Source organism: Oryctolagus cuniculus, chromosome 7 (genome assembly GCF_051225735.1).
Source record: "Oryctolagus cuniculus isolate XC-2025 breed Fujian yellow rabbit chromosome 7, ASM5122573v1, whole genome shotgun sequence".
Taxonomy (NCBI): domain Eukaryota; kingdom Metazoa; phylum Chordata; class Mammalia; order Lagomorpha; family Leporidae; genus Oryctolagus; species Oryctolagus cuniculus.
Genome location: NC_142873.1, coordinates 29435223 through 29454458, shown reverse-complemented (window position 1 = coordinate 29454458; position 19236 = coordinate 29435223). Strand labels below are relative to the sequence as shown.

The following is a 19236-nucleotide window of genomic DNA, read 5'->3' as shown; positions in this document are numbered from 1 at the left end:
AATTTAACAATTAACACTCTTATGTATGACGTCAGTGATCACCCAAGGCTGTTGACATGAGTTGCCAAGGCTATAGAAGCCTTTTGAGTTCATGATCTCAATCAGTATTTAGACAGGGCCATAAGCAAAGTAGAAGTTCTCTCCTCCCTTCAGAGAAAAGTAGATCCTCCATTGATGGTCCCTTCTTTCCCCTCAGATCTCACTCATAGAGATCCTTCACGTAGGATTTTTTTTTTTTTTTTTTGCCATAGTATCCTGGCTTTCCATGCCCGAAATTCTCTCATGGGCTTTTCAGCTAGACCCAAATGACTTAAGGCATGATTCTGAGGTCAGAGTGCTGTTTAAGGTATTTGTCATTCAATGATTCTGCTGTGTGGTCTGCTTCCCATGTTGGAATATTCTCTCCTTTTTATTCTATATATTATTGTTACCAGACACTTGAACTTATTTATATGACCCCTTGACAATTAATCCTATTTGTATGATCAATTAAACACTTAATGTGATCCCTTTAACAAATAAGATGGCATTATTACCACCCAGCTTATTGGGATTTGGAATCCCATGGTAAGGTTTTAGCTTTACCCTTAGTCTGTGGGAATGTATCCAGAACTATACAGCTCCTCCTTCTCTTATCCCCACTCTTGTTTTTTACTGGGATCCATTTTCAATTGACTTTATACACACGTGATTGATTCTATGTTAAGTAAAGAGTTCAAACAATGGTATTAAGGAGGAAAAAAATTAAAATATAAAAAAACTAAAATAAAAAACTGTTCCTCTACAGTCAAGACAAGGGTTGTTCAAGTCATTGCTTCTCTCAGTGTTAATTTCACTTCTACAGGTTTCCTTTTAGGTGCTTAGTTATCACAGATGGGGGAACATATGGTATTTGTCACTTTGGGACTGGCTTATTTCACCAAGTATGATATTTTTCAGATTAATATCCCATAATTTCCTTATCCAGTTTTCAATTGACAGGCATTTAGGTTGGTTCCATGTCTTAGCTATTGTTAATTGGGCTATATTAAATAGGGGGGTGCAGATAACTCTTTGATTTGCTGATTTCATTTCCCTTGGGTAATTTTCCAGGAGTGGATGGCTGGGACATGTGGTAGGACCATATTCAGATTTCTGAGGAATCTCCAAACTGACTTCCATAGTGGTTTTACCAGTTTACATTCCCACCAACAGTAGATGGTACCTTTTCCTCATAACCTCATCAGCATTTGGTTGTTTGTTGATTTCTGTATGAAAGATCTAACTGGGGTGAGGTGAAATCTTACTGTGGTTTTGATTTGCATTTCCCTGATTGCTAGTGATCCTGAGCATTTTTTCATGTGTCTGTTGGCCATTTGGATTTCCCCTTTTGAAAAATGTCTATTGAGGTCCTTGGCCCATCTCTTAACTGAGCTGTTTGTTTTGTTGTTGTGGAGTTTCTTGATCTCTTTGTAGATTCTGGATATTCATCCTTTATCAGTTGCATAGTTTGAAAATATTTTCTCCCATTCTGTCAGTTTCCTCTTCACACTTTCCTGACTGTTTCTTTTGCAGTACAGAAACATCTCAATTTGATGTAATCCCAATTGTTAATTTTGGATTTGACTGCCTGTGCCTCTGGGGTCTTTTCCAAGAAGTCTTTGACTGTGCCTATATCTTGCAGAGTTTCTCCAATGTTCTCTAATTATTTGATGGAGTTGGGTTAGAAATTTAGATCTTTAATTCATTTTGAATGGATTTTTGTGTAAGGTGTAAGGTAGGGGTCCTGCTTCATACTTCTGTATGTGGAAATCCAATTTTCCCAGCACAATTTGTTGAAGAGACTGTTCTTGCTCTGGGGATTGGTTTTAGCTCCTTGGTCAAATATAAATTGGTTGTAGATGCTTGAATTTATTTCTGGCATTTCTATTCTTTCCATTGGTATATTCATCTATTTTTGTACCAGTACCAGGCTGTCTTGATATATCTTGCAATTTGGTATTGTGATACCTTCAGCTTTGTTTATGTTGTATAAGATTGCTGTAGCTATTTGGGGTCTCCTGTGTTTCCAAATGAATTTCAGCATCATTTTTCTAGATCTGAGAAGAATATCTTTGGTATTTTGATTGGTATCACATTGAACTTGTAAATTGCTTTCAGAAGAATGGACATTATGATGATATTGATTCTTCCAGTCCATGAACATGAAAGTTTTTCCATTTCTTTGTATCTTCTTCTATTTCTTTCATTAATGTTTTGTAATTCTCATCTTAGAGAACTTTGACATCCTTGGCTAAATTTATTCCAAGGTATTTGATTTTTTTGGTAGCTATTGTTAATGGGATTAAAATCTTAACAGTTCTTTCTCAGCCATGGCATTGTCTGTATATTCAAAAGCTGTTGTTTTTGGGGTGTTGATTTTATATCCTGCTATTTTTCCAAACTCTTCTATGAGTTCCAATAATATATTAGTGGAGCCTTTTGAATCTCCTATGTATAGAAGCATGCCATCTGCAAATAGGGATAGTTTTGCCTCCTCTTTCTGATTTGAATCCCTTTGATTTCTTTTTCTTGCCTGATGGCTCTGGCTTAAACTTCCAGGACTATATTGAATAACAATGGTGAGAGTGGACACCCCTGTCTGGTTCCAGATCTCAATGGCAATGCTTTCAACTTTTCAACATTCAATTGGAAACTGGCCATGGGTTTGTCATAAATTGTCTTGATTGTGTTGATGAATATTCCTTTTAAACCTATCTTGCTTAGAGTATTCATCATGAAAATGTGTTGTATTTTGTCAAATGCTTTCTCAGCATCTATTGAGATAATCATAGGGTTTTTGTTCTTCCATTTTTTAAAGATTTATTTATTTACTTGAAAGTCAGAGTTACACAGAGAGAGAAGGAGAGGCAGAGAGAGAGAGAGAGGTCTTCCATCTGCTGGTTCACTCTCCAGAAGGCCGCAATGGCCAGAGCTGTGTTGATCCAAAGTCAGGAGCCGGAGCTTCTTCTGGGTCTTCCACATGGGTGTAGGGGCCCCAGGATTTGGGCCGTCTTCTACTGCTTTCCCAGGTCATAGCAGAGAGCTGGATCAGAAGTGGAGCAGCCGGGACTTGAACCAGCACCCATATGGGATCCTGGCACTTCAGGCAGTGGCTTTACCCACTACACCACAGCACTGGCCCCTCTTCCATTTGTTAATGTGATGTATTGATTGATTTGCGGATGTTGAACCTTCCCTACATACCTGGGATAAATCCCACTTGGTCCGGGTGAATGATCTTTTTGATGTGTTCTTGGATTTGATTGGCCAGAATTTTGTTGAGGATTTTTGAATCTATGTTCATTAGGGAAACTGGTCCATAGTTCTCTTTCTCTTTTGTGTCTTTTCTGGGTTTAGGAATTAAGGTGATGCTGGCTTCATAGAATAATTTGGGATGGTTCCCTCCCTTACAATTGCTTTGAATAACTTGAGAAGAATATGAGTAGTTCTTCTTTAAATGTCTGGTAGAATTCAACAGTGAAGCCATCTGGTCCTTGGCTTTCCTTTGTTGGTAGGGTCTTCATTATTGATTCAGTTTCCGTTTTAGTTATGGTTCTGTTTAGGTTTTCTATGTATTTATGGTTCAATTTAGGTAGATCATATGTGTCTTGGAATCTATCCATTTCTTCTATGTGTCCCCATTTGTTGGCATAAAGCTCTTTGTAGTAATTTCTGATGACTTTTTATTTCTATGGTGTCTGTTGTTATATTTCCTTTTTAATCTTTAATTTTATTGATTTGGGTATTATCTCTCATTTTTTTGCTTAGTTGATTCAATGGTGTGCCAATTTTGTTCATTTATTCAAAAAAAGCACCTCTTCATTTTGCTTATCTTTTGTATTGCTTTCTTGGTTTCAATTTTGTTGATATCTTCCTAATTCTAATTATTTCTTTTCTCCTACTTGTTTTGGGTTTAGCTTGCCATTGTTTTTCTAGATCCTTGAGGTGCATAGACAGTTCATTTATTTGTTTTTTTCCAAATTTCTTAATGTAGGCACCAAATTTATAAACTTACTCTTAACACTGTTTGTTGTATCCCATGAATTTTGGCATGTTGTATTGTTGTCTTCATTTGTTTCTAGAACTTTTTTCAATTTCTCTCTGATTTATTCTATGACTCATTGTTCATTCAAGAGCATCTTGTTCAGTTTCCATGTGTTTCTTTATGTTCTGGAGATTCCCGAATTCCTAATTTCCAGCTTCATTTCATTGTGGTATAAGAAGATGTTTGGTATTATTTCAATTTTTTTTTAATTTGCTGAGACTTGCTTTATGGCCTAGCATGTGGTCAATCTTAGAGAAAGCTCTATGCACTGGTGAGAAGAATGTGTATTCTGTGGCTCTAGGGTGGAAGGCTCTGTAGGAATCTGCTAGGTTTATTTCGTCTATGTGTTGGTTAACTTTGTTGTTTCCTTGTTGATTTTCTGTCTGGTTGATCTGTCCATTGTTGAAAGTGGGGTATTCTTGCAAGCTAACTTTTCTACACTCATTTTAGAATCAACATTCTAATTTTGTAAAAGAAAAATTATTAAAATTTTAACAGCATCTCATTTCTTGTGTAAATTCATTTAGGAAAGAACTGACATATTTAAGTTTGATTCTTTATCTCCCAAAATAGAGTTTATATCTTTTTATTTATTCAAATTTCCTTTGTGTCCTTCAGTATTTTTGTAATTTTTATAGAAATATTGCATGCATTTTAAGGTCTATTGATTTGCTCTCTCTGTCTGTCCTTCCTTGTTTCTCTCCTTTCTTCTCTCCTCTGTCCCATCTCCCCTCAGTTTTCCTTCCCTTCCACACTGCCACCCTCATTATATTTTCTTCTTTATTTTTCCCTACTGTAAATAAGATCTTTTCTTTTAGTATATTTTCTAATGGGTGATTTTTGAAATGAAAGTTATTGATTTTTAAGATTCACATAATTTAGATGAAAAAATATACTAATAAATAAATTTATTAATAGATGTCTATTTTAAAGAATTATAAAAATTTGAATGTTCATATACCTTGCTATAGGCTTCAGAAATATAACACACTGGTGCTTTTGAAGCCTCTTCTATATTCTTACAAAATGTTTCTACTGTATTTTTGTGTTTTACTTATTTAGTTAAAATACTTAATATATTATGGACAGTAATATAGCTCTGATATACAAGTTACAAATATTGCTAGTAGCTTCTTTGAATTTCATATATTTTGCTTTCACCTTTGCTTATGTAGATATTATCCTACATTTACTTTTAATTTTGTAATTTAATTTTGTAAATTTAAGATTTTTAAATTTGCATTTCATATTTACCTTGCTTAACTTACATAGAATTAATTTTTGTATAGGATATCAAGTAAGGATCTGTGTGTGTGCTTATGTGCTTTCCCAAGCACCTTTATTAAATAGGCCATCACTTTATGATCTGATACTCACTACTAGTTCTGATACACTTTTAAGTATGTATGTGTGTGGATCTGTTCCTAGGTCTTCTTCCTATTCCCCAGTTCTGTTTTTCCTTTCTTGAATGAGTAACATGGTGTCTAAAATTCTATAGCTTTATTATAAATCTTTTTTAAAAGACTGATTTATTTATTTGAAAGGTAGAGTTACAGAGAGAAAGAAAAAAGAAAGAGAGATCTTCCATTTGTTGGTTCACTCCCTAAATGGCTGCAATGGTCAGGGCTGGGCCAGGCAAATGAGGAGTCAGGAGTTTCATTCAGGTATCCTATATGGATATAGGAATCAAGGCACTTGGACTATCTTCTGCTGCTTTCTTCTGTGCATTAGCAGGGAACTGGATTAGAAGTGGAGCAACTGAGACTAGTACTGGTGCCCATATGGAATACTGGCATTGCAGACAATGATTAAACTGCTGTGCCACAATGACAGTATACATAATAAATCTTTATTTTTGCTGGTTATAGTTTTGTCAAATGTAACTCTCGAGTAACAACTCATCAACTTTTTTGTTGATGCTATTCTATATTTTAGAGTTGAATACTAAAGCAAAGTCTAATTCCTGACTTTTATTTAACTGATAGGTGACTTCTTTTCCTAAGTATTCAAAGAATTGTTTAATTCTGAAGTTCCATAACTTTATCAAGAAATGTGTTATATTCTCCATAAACTATTTCTTGAAATATGTTATACCATCTAAGTATGTTTAATGAATTTTTTATTTCTTAAATGAATTTTTCCTTTTGTAATTAATTTCTCTTCTTCAGGGATATAATTTAAATCTATTTCCTTTTTCACCCATCTTTTGTATCATTGCTCTCACATTTTTAGCACCCTTCCTTGCTGGTTTACATTTCACTTTGCATGCATTCCTCAGCTCTATATTCTTTGTCCCTTAAAGGGTTGTCAAAAAAAAAAAAAACTATTTTCACTTTTGCTGATTACTATGTAGTTTTCTTTTTCTGTGATGGTTTTGTAGTTTTTCTTCCATTTTTCTTCTAACTTTGAAGTGCTGATTTTTTAATGTTCTCCCTTATACATAGCATTATAGGCAATGCTATTTCCTGTATAATAATGCTGTGGCATTGTGGGTAAAGCTGCCACCTGTGGTGCCATCATCTCATATGGATGTCAGTTTGAGTCCTAGCTGCTCCACTTCCAATCCAGCTCCCTGCTGATGTGCCTAGGAAAGCAGCAGAAGATGGCCCAACTCCTAGGTCCTTTGCACCCAAGGAAAACCTAGAGGAAACTCCTGGCTTCGGATTGGCCCAGGTCTAGCAGTTGGAGAACTTTAGAGAGTGAACCAGTGGATGGAAGAGCTCTCTGTCTCTCCCTCTCTCTCTGTAACTCTGCCTTTCAAATAAATAGTCATAAAAATTACTTATGTTCGGATCTTGAAAATGTTACATGCAGAAATTTAGTTATGAAAAGTTAGGGTAGAATTCAGGATCGTAGGAATGTTTTTCTGGTTTGAAATAAAGTTCTTATGACACAGGGTTTTTCTTGGATGTGTGGGCATATGTTTCTTTACTTGGATTAACATAGAAAAAGAGCTCTGATGCCAATCATAATTCAACTTGTCACCTCTTCTTACTGATTCACTCCCTGCAAGTATTTCCTCATTCTTTCTCCCCTCTGTTATCCCATGGTGTCAGACAGGGAAGGAGAGATTCCACTACCAAGTTGCGAGTTCCAAAATAAGACATTATTTGTTTTAATCTTCCCAGTGAACATCTAGTGGAAACAAACTACTTGGTCAGTTTGTGCAAGATCAAAAAGTTTTGTTGTCTTCCCTCAGTGTCTTTTTGGACTTAACCCACCCCAGTTTTTATTTGACAAAACTTTATTGGATTTGGTAACTCTCATTTGTTGTAGTTTATGATTATACATGTCCACATTTCATTGACAATGCTGTTTGAATGTATTTTTAGACTACAGTTATTCTTTGCATAGTAAATTTTAAGTGGGGGAGGGGGAATGATGAGCAGTAGTATGTCACTTTCTTAAATTTCAAAATCCATCCTCTGGAACATAATTTGTATAATGTAATCACACAGCAATACTCACTGAGTACTACAAAAATAGGACTCTTCCCAAGTCACATATGACTCTATTCATTATAGATATTACCATGAAAGGGGCCATCCATCAATATTTTAAAAATCATATTTTAAGGAAAACTTTCATTTGCTGTCCTACTCTGAAAATTCCAAAACAAATTAGGAAATGAGAATAGAATTTTATTTACCTATTAAAATAAGTGCTCCTCTCTTCAGATATGTTCGTGAGCTCCCCAGGAATCCTAAGGTATCAGATATCAAATCTGTAATGTAGCTCTCATGGGAAATAATCTGAGAATAAAAAGGAAAAACACATCGTGTCAACTGCCGAGAAAGCCAGTTTGCTGTCTCCGGAGGGGCTTCAGGAGAGAAGAAGTTGGTTCTCTATACCATCTTGGAGAGAATTTGACATTTGGGGATTTTCATGTGTAGGCTCTACGCTTTGGCTAGCAGGTAGTATTCTCCTTATGACTTGAATCCCAAACCAAATATTTTATCTTCAATCATTGATTAGTCTTTGTCCACTTCCACTGTTTCTGTAATGCTTGTGGGTTTTCACGGCACCAGCTATGAAACAGTAGCCAAATAATATCCCTTTTGGTGATCTGTAGTGTTCTTCCTACCTTTATTAACATCCATAGCTCAAAGGAGATTAATTGAAGGAACAAGAGAAGATCATCAACGTTTGGAAAGATCAAGTGGAAAAATCTAAGTTTTCCCATGTAAAGCTTTAGCTGTAGTCACTTATTATCATTTCCTCACATTCTTTCTCTAAGATCCACCTTTCCCATTCAGGATTTTTTTAACAATTTACATGGCCTTTTAAATTTGTCTGTAACTTTTACGGTGATAAAAACAGGAACACTTACAAGATTGTTACAGATGTTGAGCACCACCATCTCAAAATTGAACTTTTTATCCTTTTGGAAATAGGAAGTTGACCACTTTAATTGTGAGGCACATATTTCCAGTGTGTATTTACATGCCTTTGAGACAGAAACAGGTCAGTGAGGATTTTTTCATCAGCTCATCTATAAAACATTGTGATTTTCTGCAAAATTAAGAAAAAAATACCAAAAGGACTTACCTTAACTACTCTTATCTCTACATCCTCCAAGAACAGGATAAGGGGCACCAAAGCTCCGAGGACCACAGGGCTCAGCATCCACATGTACTGACTCATATCCCTGAGTAATTCGCCGAAATGCCGAATGGCCATGCTCCGAATACCTCCATTGCTCTGAAATGTGCACCCAGAAAAAGTGAAAGGTCTCATTTGAGGGTATTAGGGCTTCTTTCTTTCCTTAGTGATATATATTGAAATTATTCTCATTTTTTAAAAATGGTTTACCTTGGGACCGGCACCGTGGCTCACTTGGTTAATCCTCCGCCTCGGCGCCGGCATCCCATATGGGTGCCGGGTTCTAGTCCTGGTTGCTCCTCTTCCAGTCCAGCTCTCTGCTGTGGCCTAGGAAGGCAGTGGAGGATAGCCCAAGTACTCAGGCCCCTGCACCCGCATGGGAGACCAGGAGGAAGTACCTAGCTCCTGGCTTCGGATCGGTGTAGTTCTGGCCATAGGGGCCATTTTGGGGGTGAACCAATGAAAGGAAGACCTTTCTCTGTGTCTCGCTCTCTCACTGTCTAACTCTATCTGCCCCCCCCCAAAAGATTTACCTTATGTTTAAGCAGTCAACACTTCATTTTGTTTGAGTTTTTTAAAAAAATTCTTTATTTGACAGAGTGAGACAGGGGGACAGAAGGAGAGGAGGGGTGGAGAAAGAGCGAGGGAGAGGGAGAGGGAGAGGGAGAGGGAGAGGGAGAGGGAGAGGGAGAGGGAGAGGGAGAGGGAGAGGGAGAGGGAGAGGGAGAGGGAGAGGGAGAGGGAGAGGGAGAGGGAGAGGGAGAGGGAGAGGGAGAGGGAGAGGGAGAGGGAGAGGGAGAGGGAGAGGGAGAGGGAGAGGGAGAGGGAGAGGGAGAGGGAGAGGGAGAGGGAGAGGGAGAGGGAGAGGGAGAGGGAGAGGGAGAGGGAGAGGGAGAGGGAGAGGGAGAGGGAGAGGGAGAGGGAGAGGGAGAGGGAGAGGGAGAGGGAGAGGGAGAGGGAGAGGGAGAGGGAGAGGGAGAGGGAGAGGGAGAGGGAGAGGGAGAGGGAGAGGGAGAGGGAGAGGGAGAGGGAGAGGGAGAGGGAGAGGGAGAGGGAGAGGGAGAGGGAGAGGGAGAGGGAGAGGGAGAGGGAGAGGGAGAGGGAGAGGGAGAGGGAGAGGGAGAGGGAGAGGGAGAGGGAGAGGGAGAGGGAGAGGGAGAGGGAGAGGGAGAGGGAGAGGGAGAGGGAGAATCCATGCTGCCATCTACTGGCTCACTGTCCGAATGCCTGAAATGGTTGGAATTGGGCCCTGCTGAAGCTGGGAACCGGAACCCGGAAGACATTGTGGTAAGTGAAATCAGCAAGATGCAGAAAGACAAATTCTGCATGATCTTGAAGTAGGCAAGCATACAGGTTAAAACTGATTAGGTTGGTGAGCTGGAAGCGCATGCCTTCACCACGCCCCTGTGTGACCTCATCCCCTTACCTGGCCACACCTGGGTGCCCACCAGCCAATCAGGTCAATTAACCACTCCCCTCTGGAAGTGGGTTAAAAGCCTGGGACGCGGTGTGTCCTGGCCCTTCCCTTCTTCCCTGGCCTCTTGCCAGGAGGAGGCTTGCTGCAGCCCTGCGCCTCCAGGGCACGTGGGCCACCCGCCCTCAGCTTCCTGGCCCAGATGCTCCTCCACGTGGCTGATTCCTGGTGCTTGGTATGAACCCATATTTACCTCTCTCTCTTAAATAAAGCGCTCTGCCTCTGCTGTGCTGCCGGTGATAAGCGGTGGATAGCAGCTCGAGGTGCTTGCTGCACGTGGCTCTGGCCTGCTCTCCGAGTGGTGTGGACGCTACTCCAGTTTCCAGACTTTCCCATCTCTCCTACCTGAACTAAAGCCTCACTTTCCTAGATGCCTCTTGCACTAAATAAAAGCTTAAAACATACCATGCTGCCTCGTTTATCTGTGCCGGTATTTAGAATTCTTCTCTAAATATTAGGCAAGAACCCTCTTGGGCTTATTAATATTTGGGATTTATTAATAAGCACATGGTGAAATCGTATGGCACCCCAAATTCTGGTAGCTATGTGGCACCCCAGATACCACTTCTGGGGAACTTTAAAGGGCCACATTTTTGGTGTAAATTTTAGGGGGTCATGTCCGATTTTAATCTCACTTAGAGTGGGTTTCAAAAAAATTGAATTTATAGAAGCAGAAAGTAGAATGGTTGTTACCAGAGCCTAGGACTGAGGAATGGGGAAAAAAAACTGGGGAGATGTTTGTTAAAGGATACAAAGTTTCAATTAGAAGGAGTAATTTCTGGATATTCTTACCTATAGCACTCTAACTATCATTAAAAATATTATGGGGGGGGGAAGCCATTGTAATCCATAAACTACTTTGGAAATTTATATTTACTAAATAAAAAATTAAAAAATTAAAAAAATTATGTATAATAACTATGAAAACATGTTAATTTGTTTGACTGCACTAATCACATCACTGTGTATATCAAAATAACATGTTGCATACCTTAAATCTGTAGAATAAAAATGATTATTTCCTTCTTTAGATGTTAAGGAATTACCTACTAAAATTAAGATTGCATTAAAAATTGGTGAAAATTAAGTTTCTTGAATTTATGCTAAACTTATAAATTGAAATAATCTGCATAAATTGCAGATAATTTTCCTAAAAATGTTTAATGAAATTGTGTTGTATTCAGAGGCCAGGGGGCTTTGCAGAGTTACTACCGAACAGCAATATTAACTCTTTGGATAATGATATCCAACCAGGTTTCCAAGGGCCAAATAGTGAGTTGCTTGCAGACTAAAGATTCTAGAAGTGAAAAATTGAAAGTCAGAGGAAGAGACTAACTCCAAAAAAATGAATCACCTTCCAATTTTTAGGAAGTGTTTATCACCTCATTTTGAAAATAATTTTTATGTGCATATTCCAACTACTGTATGACCTTGACCAAATATTGAGTTCCCTTTGCTACAGTTTATTTATATGTAAGCAGGATGATAGAATTCCTTAGAAAATTATTCAAGGTAGATTATGTAAATCCCTTACAACAGTGCCTAGTACACAGTAAATGCTAAATGAATTCTGGTCACTATTCTTATTACTATCGATATGTCTATGAAAATCGTTTTTGCTACTAAATTTCTTCTTTTCACTATTTAATAATATTTTGTTCTTCACTGAAATAATTAAGAACTTATATAAATTTTGACAAGACAGTTTATTAAATAATTGTCTCTCAGTATCCATGGGGGATTGGTTTTAAGGGGCCTCTGTGGTTACCATGTCTTCCGACACTCAGCCCTTATAGAAAATGGTGGAGTATTTGCCTTTAACCTATGCATTCATCTCATACTTTAAATCATCTGAGGATGACGTATTATCTCATATGGTGTAAATGGTAGGCAAATAGTTGCATCCATTTGGGGAGTGAACCAGTGGAAGGAAGATTCTCTCTCTCTCTGTCACTCTGCCTTTCAAGTAAATAAATCTTTTTTAAAAATACTTTAGAAAGTATTTCACCAGAAAGTTGTGCATTTTGAAAATTGTCATTTTATATGGTAATTGTATTTCAGAAATGAGAATGAAATAACTATATTTTTGTAAATAGGAATATTTTGTATGCCATGGGAAATCCATGTACAGTTAGCCTTGTGAGATGTGGGTTCCACAATCAAAAATGTGATGGTTTTGTCTGTGTTGAACATACAGGCTGTTTTTCATTGTTGTGTTCTCTGAGGAAGATGTCGCAGTGAGAGGTAGCACAATGATTTGAACCCAGACAGTCCAGATACAGGGTTAACCAGTGTGTATCCGGCATGCTACAATTCCTCCTTCATCCAAGAAAACAGACTGTATTTTTAACTTCCTTTCTTATATGCAGATTCTCACAGTGTAGTTTAAAAGGAGCAGTATTAACCAGTTGGGTATTAGTTCTGGAATAGAAATGGTAGTTGGCCGGCGCTGCCGCTTACGAGGCTAATCCTCTGCCTGCGGCGCTGGCACACTGGGTTCTAGTTCCAGTTGCTCCTCTTCCAGTCCAGCTCTCTGCTGTGGCCCGGGAAGGCAGTGGAGGATGGCCCAGGTCCTTGGGCCCTGCACCCACGTGGGAGACCAGGAGGAAGCACCTGGCTCCTGGTTTCAGATTGGCGCAGTGCGCCGGCCGCTATGCGACGGCCGTAGCGGCCACTTGGGGGGTGAACCAACGGAAAAAAAGGAAGACCTTTCTCTCTGTCTCTCTTTCTCTCTGTCTAACTCTGCCTGTCAAAAAAAAAAAAAAAAAAAAAAAGGTAGGTGGCTGTGTGAAAATTACCATATTCTATTGACTTATTCTGGGGTATAAAATCATTTCCTCATGTAGTCTTCAGTTGGACCACAAAACCTAAAGGCTGGTACTATGGGTAGTGGGTAAAGCCACCGCCTGCAGTGCCAGCATCCTATATGGGTGCCAGATCGAGTCCTGGCTGCTCCACTTCCGATCCAGCTCTCTGCTATGGCTTGGGAAACAGTAGAAGATGGCCCAAGTCCTTGGGTCCCTGTACCCATGTGGGAGACCTGGAAGAAGCTCCTGGCTCCTGGCTTCAGATTGGTGCAGCTCTAGCAGTTGGGGCCAACTGGGGAGTGAACCAGCAGAATGAAAGACCTCTCTATTTCTCTCTCTCTGCCTCTACTTCTCTCTCTGTGTAACTCTTTCAAATAAATAAAAATTTAAAAAATAATCATAATAAAGTAAAATAAAACCTAATGATCTTGCACATGTAACAATTCAACTCACATGATCCATCAGAGGACAGTAGCTGGAAGCAATTTGGGTACACAGCGTGGAATAGGTCATCTTGTCCAGTTTGCCTAGAAGTCTTCGGAGGGTGACCAAGGCCCGAATTACAACAGTCTTGTCTTTGGAAGCGAAGGCACCCAGGATGGCTACTAATAAGCTGCAGGCATTTTCTATCTACCCAGAAAAGGAGGAAAACGGTGGGATTCAGAAACAAGAAGGAGACTTGAGCCAGCATAAGTGTGTACACCTCTGAGTCTAGCCAGCACACCATGCTGTGCTAGAACCGACTCATAGGAGTCAATTGTCAAAAATGTTGTAAGCTGACTTTTAAATAAAAGCCATTAAAATATAACATTAAGAATTAAATAAAAATACTCAAATGTCATTACTTCCTAGTTATTCTGCTATATTTTGCTATTATTTATGCTCTTGAATTTATTTACATGTAATGTATTTGAATGGTGAGAATATAAAATAATGGTTTGCCACTGGGTATTTCTCTCAATCTGTTTTAGGTAACATCCTTGTGAAATCTCAAAATAAGGCATGGTTTTAATTATACCAGAGAAAATGGCCTTATCTCCAGAGATGTACTAAGTACATGCAAAACATGTACCAGCACTCCCTTGGCATGCGATCTGTGTAGACATGAGAGCTGAGTGTGGCTGCTGGGGCAATTTTGGCATTCAGCTACAGAAGACAGCCAAGTAGAATGGGAGCAAAAGGCAAATACACAAAAGGAGACACCAAAGAAAACATTTGAAAGGGGGAGGGGCAGAGAAAACAAGTACAGGAAGTTTATAAACATTATTTGCAGTGCATAGCTTAAAGGAGTAGGGGAAAAAGAGATAAGGATAATATTATGGCTAGAGGCCACTTGTAACTGGCTGGAAAGTTTTTTTACCAAAAGTATGTGTTGCTTCCACCCAGATTTATCTCCAGTGCTTCTCTTTAATTCTCCTAGCTCTCTTGGTCACACACTCTCCCTTCAGTTGTCAGCAGCACTGGGAAGAGCACTGGACAAAGAAAAATAACCTACTGCTTACTGAAAGAATATGCCTTGTTAATAAATCCATTAGCTGTTGTGATTTTTATGCAAAGCAAACAGACCATACATTTTGTCATTCTAAATGAAAAATGAATGTTCACTGACAGAATTTAAGCTTTCAGAAACTAAGTCAATAGATAAATAAGGACTACTTATTGGATTAGATTAGGTTAATTTATTAGGTTTATTAAGCAAGAATGTTCATGAAGGCCAAAGAAGATAAACACATTCTGGGTGCAATAAATAATTTTCTAGAAAAGCATTAAGTTGATAAAGCCACTAAACTGGCAACACATCCATTGTATTCAACTCAGTTTCCTGAATGGTTAAACACCAGGCTTTGGTATTGCTTCTGATATCTAGAAACTGAAAAGTCTCAGTTTTCAGCAGTAAGAATACTGAGCAACGTCCAGCTCACAGAGTAAGACTTTGATGGTGCTGGCCGACACAACTCATGCTCACATACCTCATTGATAACTGGGGCCATGCTGGCCAGTTTCTGAAGGCTCAGTTTGCAAACCGCAGGGTTGGAATCATTGACCCAGTTTCTGAAAAGGACCAGAAATTCCTCTGGGAATGGGTCCCTGAAGAAGTTATTCAGAAGCTGAAAGAAAGAAGTTAATCTCATAAGCAGAGGACAGGTCAATCGCATTTCTGTCTGTCATAAAAACCCAAAGTAAAATTAAACACAAATCACACTGGAACTCCAAATATTCACATGTATCGCTGTAAAATAAGGCTACTGAAAAATGTTTGTGGAAAATGGAATTTAAAATATACATTTAAGGGTGGATGCTTCGCATAGTGGTTAAGGTGCTGATTAAGACATCCTCATTCTACACTACAGAACCCGCACTTGATACCCAGATCCACCTCCTGATTCCAGCTTTCTGCTTGTACGAATGCTGGGAGTCAACCCGTGATAGCTTCTGCCACCCATGTGGGAGACATTTACTGGGTCCCTGGCACCCAGTTCTGGCCCCTTGAAATTGTGGGCATTTGGGGAGTAGGTCCAAGAATGGGAGCTATTTCTCCCTGTCTGTATTTCAAAGAAATCAATATATGTTTTAAAGATAAGTTTATTTGGTCTAAAAATGTTTTAAATCATTGCATGACTTTCATATATATATATATATGGTTTCCACAAACTTTTTGAACACCTTTGTATACGCGATTTCAACATTTTTTTGGCACCAAAATAAACTTCTAATTCCACTTTCAAAAAATCCATGTGAAGCAAACTGGTATTTGTACTCATAGAAATGGAGAAAGCAAGTTCTGGTTGGCAATCAGCTGGGTGAGTTTCCTGTAGAGTATGTTTTTATTATTACTTTAAAGTTTTATTTATTGTGAGGGAGAGAGAAAGACAGGGAGAGACAGACACAGAATTCCCATCTGCTGGCTTACTCTCTAAATGTCTGTGATTGTTGGCAGGTCTGAAGTCAGAAGCTGGGAATGTAATTCAGTACTCTGATGTGAGTATCAGAAACCCAATCATTTGAGCCATCCCTGGATGACCTAGGGTCTATACAAGCAAGAAGCTGGAATCACAAACCAGAGTCTGCTATCAAATTCACGCACTCTTATGTGGGATGTGGGTGTCTTCAGCAACTTAACTCCACCCCCAAGCTAAACTCCTGCCCATGTGTGTATTTTTATTTGCTAAGAACTGATGTTTACTACAGGCTAGGCACTATGCTAATATACGAGGATATACTGATGAGTGAAAGACTCTCAACCTATAAACTGGAGTGTATGTGATGACTGGAGAGACTGACAGTATGTAACATATATATATATATATATATTATAGTACATAGTATATATACTCTTACAATAGCAATTGTATAACGATGCCAATCAAATGAAAATAGTTTCTAACTGCGATTGGTACTAGGATAGAAAGTCACAAGATGCCACAAGAACATTTATAGAAGTACTGAGTTTAGATATATCAGGGTAAATGGATTTTATAAAGAGTGATATTTAGGTTTGAACATGAAAGCGTAGTGGCATTAGCTAGATCAAGTGTCCAGGGAGGGTTAGCCAGGTACAAAAGCCTTGGAGTAGATGGATCAGGGTGTGTCTGGGCACCTGAATGAGGAACACTGGAGTGAAGAAGGAAGAGAAGACAGTGGTGGTGAGGCTCCCGGGCATCCAGGGAAGGTGGCCCAGACCTGGAAACCAGCCAGATGAGGTTTAGTGGCCAGTGCCCAAAATGAGGACATGCTTATCATGAGCCTTCACGCACCTGGTAACTGGCAGCCAAACGTGCATGCTTTTAAAATGTCAGTTTTATGAAAGCACGCTTTCCAAGAAAGAATTTAAGATATTGCTAAAATAGATGAAGTGCACAGAGAGAGCGTGACACAATGAGAGGAAATGAGAAAGAGGGGCAGTGAATGACAGGAGAGGAGAGGAGAGGAGAGGAGAGGAGAGGAGAGGAGAGGAGAGGACACACCTCCTTTTCAAACTTCCAAGTAACTTTTATGAAAATTACATACCAGATCAAAAGATACCAACAAATGAAACATTTAAAACAAAACATTTAAAAATAACTTTTGAAAAAATATGGTATAATAAAAGAAGTTTAAATGAAAAAATAAAGTCTGTAAACTCTTGGAAATTTAAAGAGCCCTCCAATTTGTGGATCAAAATGTTTAAGCATAGAGGGAAACAAACATGCAGCAGGAGTTACCACAGAAACTGAAAAACAATAAAACTGTTCTATAAGAAAATAAATATTTATACTTAGTTGGAAGTAACTGCATCACTTGGCCTAAAATAATTTACCTAAAAATAAATGCTAAAAGGAACAAAGAATTTGCTTCCTGAAATCAAGAGAAACAAGATGGCAACATAGTAATCGAAATCACATGACTGTCAATTAATTTTAACTATAGAATTCTTCCAACATTTTAAGGATATATGATTTACAAGATCCACAAATTATTCAGTAGTGTAGAAAAACATTGGGCATCGCCTAATTGATTTTTAAATACACTAGAAATACTGTACCAAAACAGGAGAGAATCCAACATAATAGATAAATGCAGAACAGAATTGCTGTTAAATATGAACATGAAAATTCTTAATGAAATGCTAACAAATCAATTTCTACATATTCCTAGTTTATACAATATTGCAATGATAATTTTAATAGTAGGCTGTTTGTGAATAGTGTATATCATTAAGTCGTATAAAAAACATCACATTGTTTAGAGTTAAAATAGTCAATAAAATTCAATATTTCAATTATAACTATAATAAAAATCCATAATGGAACCAGAATGGGGTACTATCACCATGAATATTTAAAACTGTGCAGCAAGATGGCTGAGAAGGAGAGGCCCTGCTCACATACCCTCCCTCCCCCTGACACACATATCAGAAATAATTTTACAGCCATCCAGAAGCAAACATAGCTTTTCAGGGGCACTGGGATTTAGGCACAAGGCCCAGAAGCCTTGATGAAACCTAATATTGAAGAGTTTTTTTTTTTTTAACATTTATTTGTTTATTTGAAAGGCAGAGTTACAGAGAGGCAGAGGCAGAGAGAGAGAAAGGTCTTCCATCCTCTGGTTCACTCCTCAAATGGCCACAATGGCTGAAGCTGGACCAATCCAAAGCCAGGAGCTAGGGGCTTTTTCCAGGTCTCTCACATGGGTGCAAGGGCCCTAGGACTTGGGCCATCTTCCACTTCTTTCCCAGGCACATTAGCAGGGAGCTGGATAGGAAGTGGAGCAGTCAGGACTCAAACCAGCACCCATATGGGATGCCAGCACTGCAGGTGGCAGCTTTACCACTATGCCACAGTGCCTGCCCTGAGAGGAGGGTTGTTTTGAAAAGGCAAACCAACAACCACGTAGCAGGCTTCCTATGTAGTCACAGTGCCAGACCCAGAAAGGATCATATCCTACTCTGGACTGACTATAGCTCTGTTTGGCTTTAGCCCTTCACCAGATCCATCCTTCAGACAAGCTGGGAAGAGTCACACTCACTTGTTCCTGGGGTGATTGTCCTGCTGACATTGATCTTAGCTGTGGACCCTGAAGTGGCCCTATGGCTAGACTAGAATCCAGCCCCTCTCAGAGATGGCCAGCTTGATGACCTGTTGGTGACATGCCCATCTATGACCTTGCAAGTGGACCTGCTAATTGTTCCCACAAAAATCCTGAAACAGTCCTGTAGCTCAGCGCTAGCCCCTTTCAGCTTGAGTTTAGTAGCAGTCTTGCCTGCCCAGAGACTTGCTGGGTGATGCACCTATCTACGCATCTAAAAGATGTGATTCTGGCTGTGGGCGCTGAAGCATCCTTGTGATTCTGTCCTTATTTACAATGGTCTGGGTCCAGTCCTGTTCAGGGATTTATCCAGTGGCATAGTGGGAGTCCCCTACTGCAACCAGAGGGAGTCGTTGTGTACTTGCTAACATGTGTGCCATCTGTGCCCTCTGAATGAGGCCTCTCATCACAATGCCAACATTATTGACTAAGATTTGGAGATAATTCAGTTCATCCAGTGATCAGACAGGAGCCATGCCTGTTTGAGTCCCTGGTGATAAGCCCAACAACAGCAGGTCCCAGCATTAAAGGATCCAGCTCAGCCTCCACTCATCCACAATCCCAGGGGTAATCTCCTCAACCTAAGAATCCAAAAGAAAGATGTGTGCTCCCACAAACCATGTGCGCATCAGTGGACACTGCTGTTCAGAAATAAAGTGGACATTAAAAATCTTTATTGTTCATAATATGTAGGCACAAAAATGTATACTCTTTTCATATTT

The 19236-nt window shown here is 39.2% G+C and overlaps 1 protein-coding gene across 1 annotated transcript in view; it reads right to left on the bottom strand.

The window, feature by feature from the left end:
* The window catches only part of MROH9 (maestro heat like repeat family member 9), a 161005-nt gene that overhangs the window by 16010 nt on the left and 125759 nt on the right, over positions 1-19236 (bottom strand). Inside the window, exons 14-18 of the mRNA XM_089299380.1 lie at positions 14920-15057; positions 13403-13579; positions 8615-8767; positions 8397-8513; positions 7716-7818 (exon numbers count right to left, since the gene is read on the bottom strand). Coding sequence (XP_089155506.1) covers positions 7716-7818; positions 8397-8513; positions 8615-8767; positions 13403-13579; positions 14920-15057 — 688 coding nt within the window. The remainder of the gene's footprint in view (positions 1-7715; positions 7819-8396; positions 8514-8614; positions 8768-13402; positions 13580-14919; positions 15058-19236) is intronic.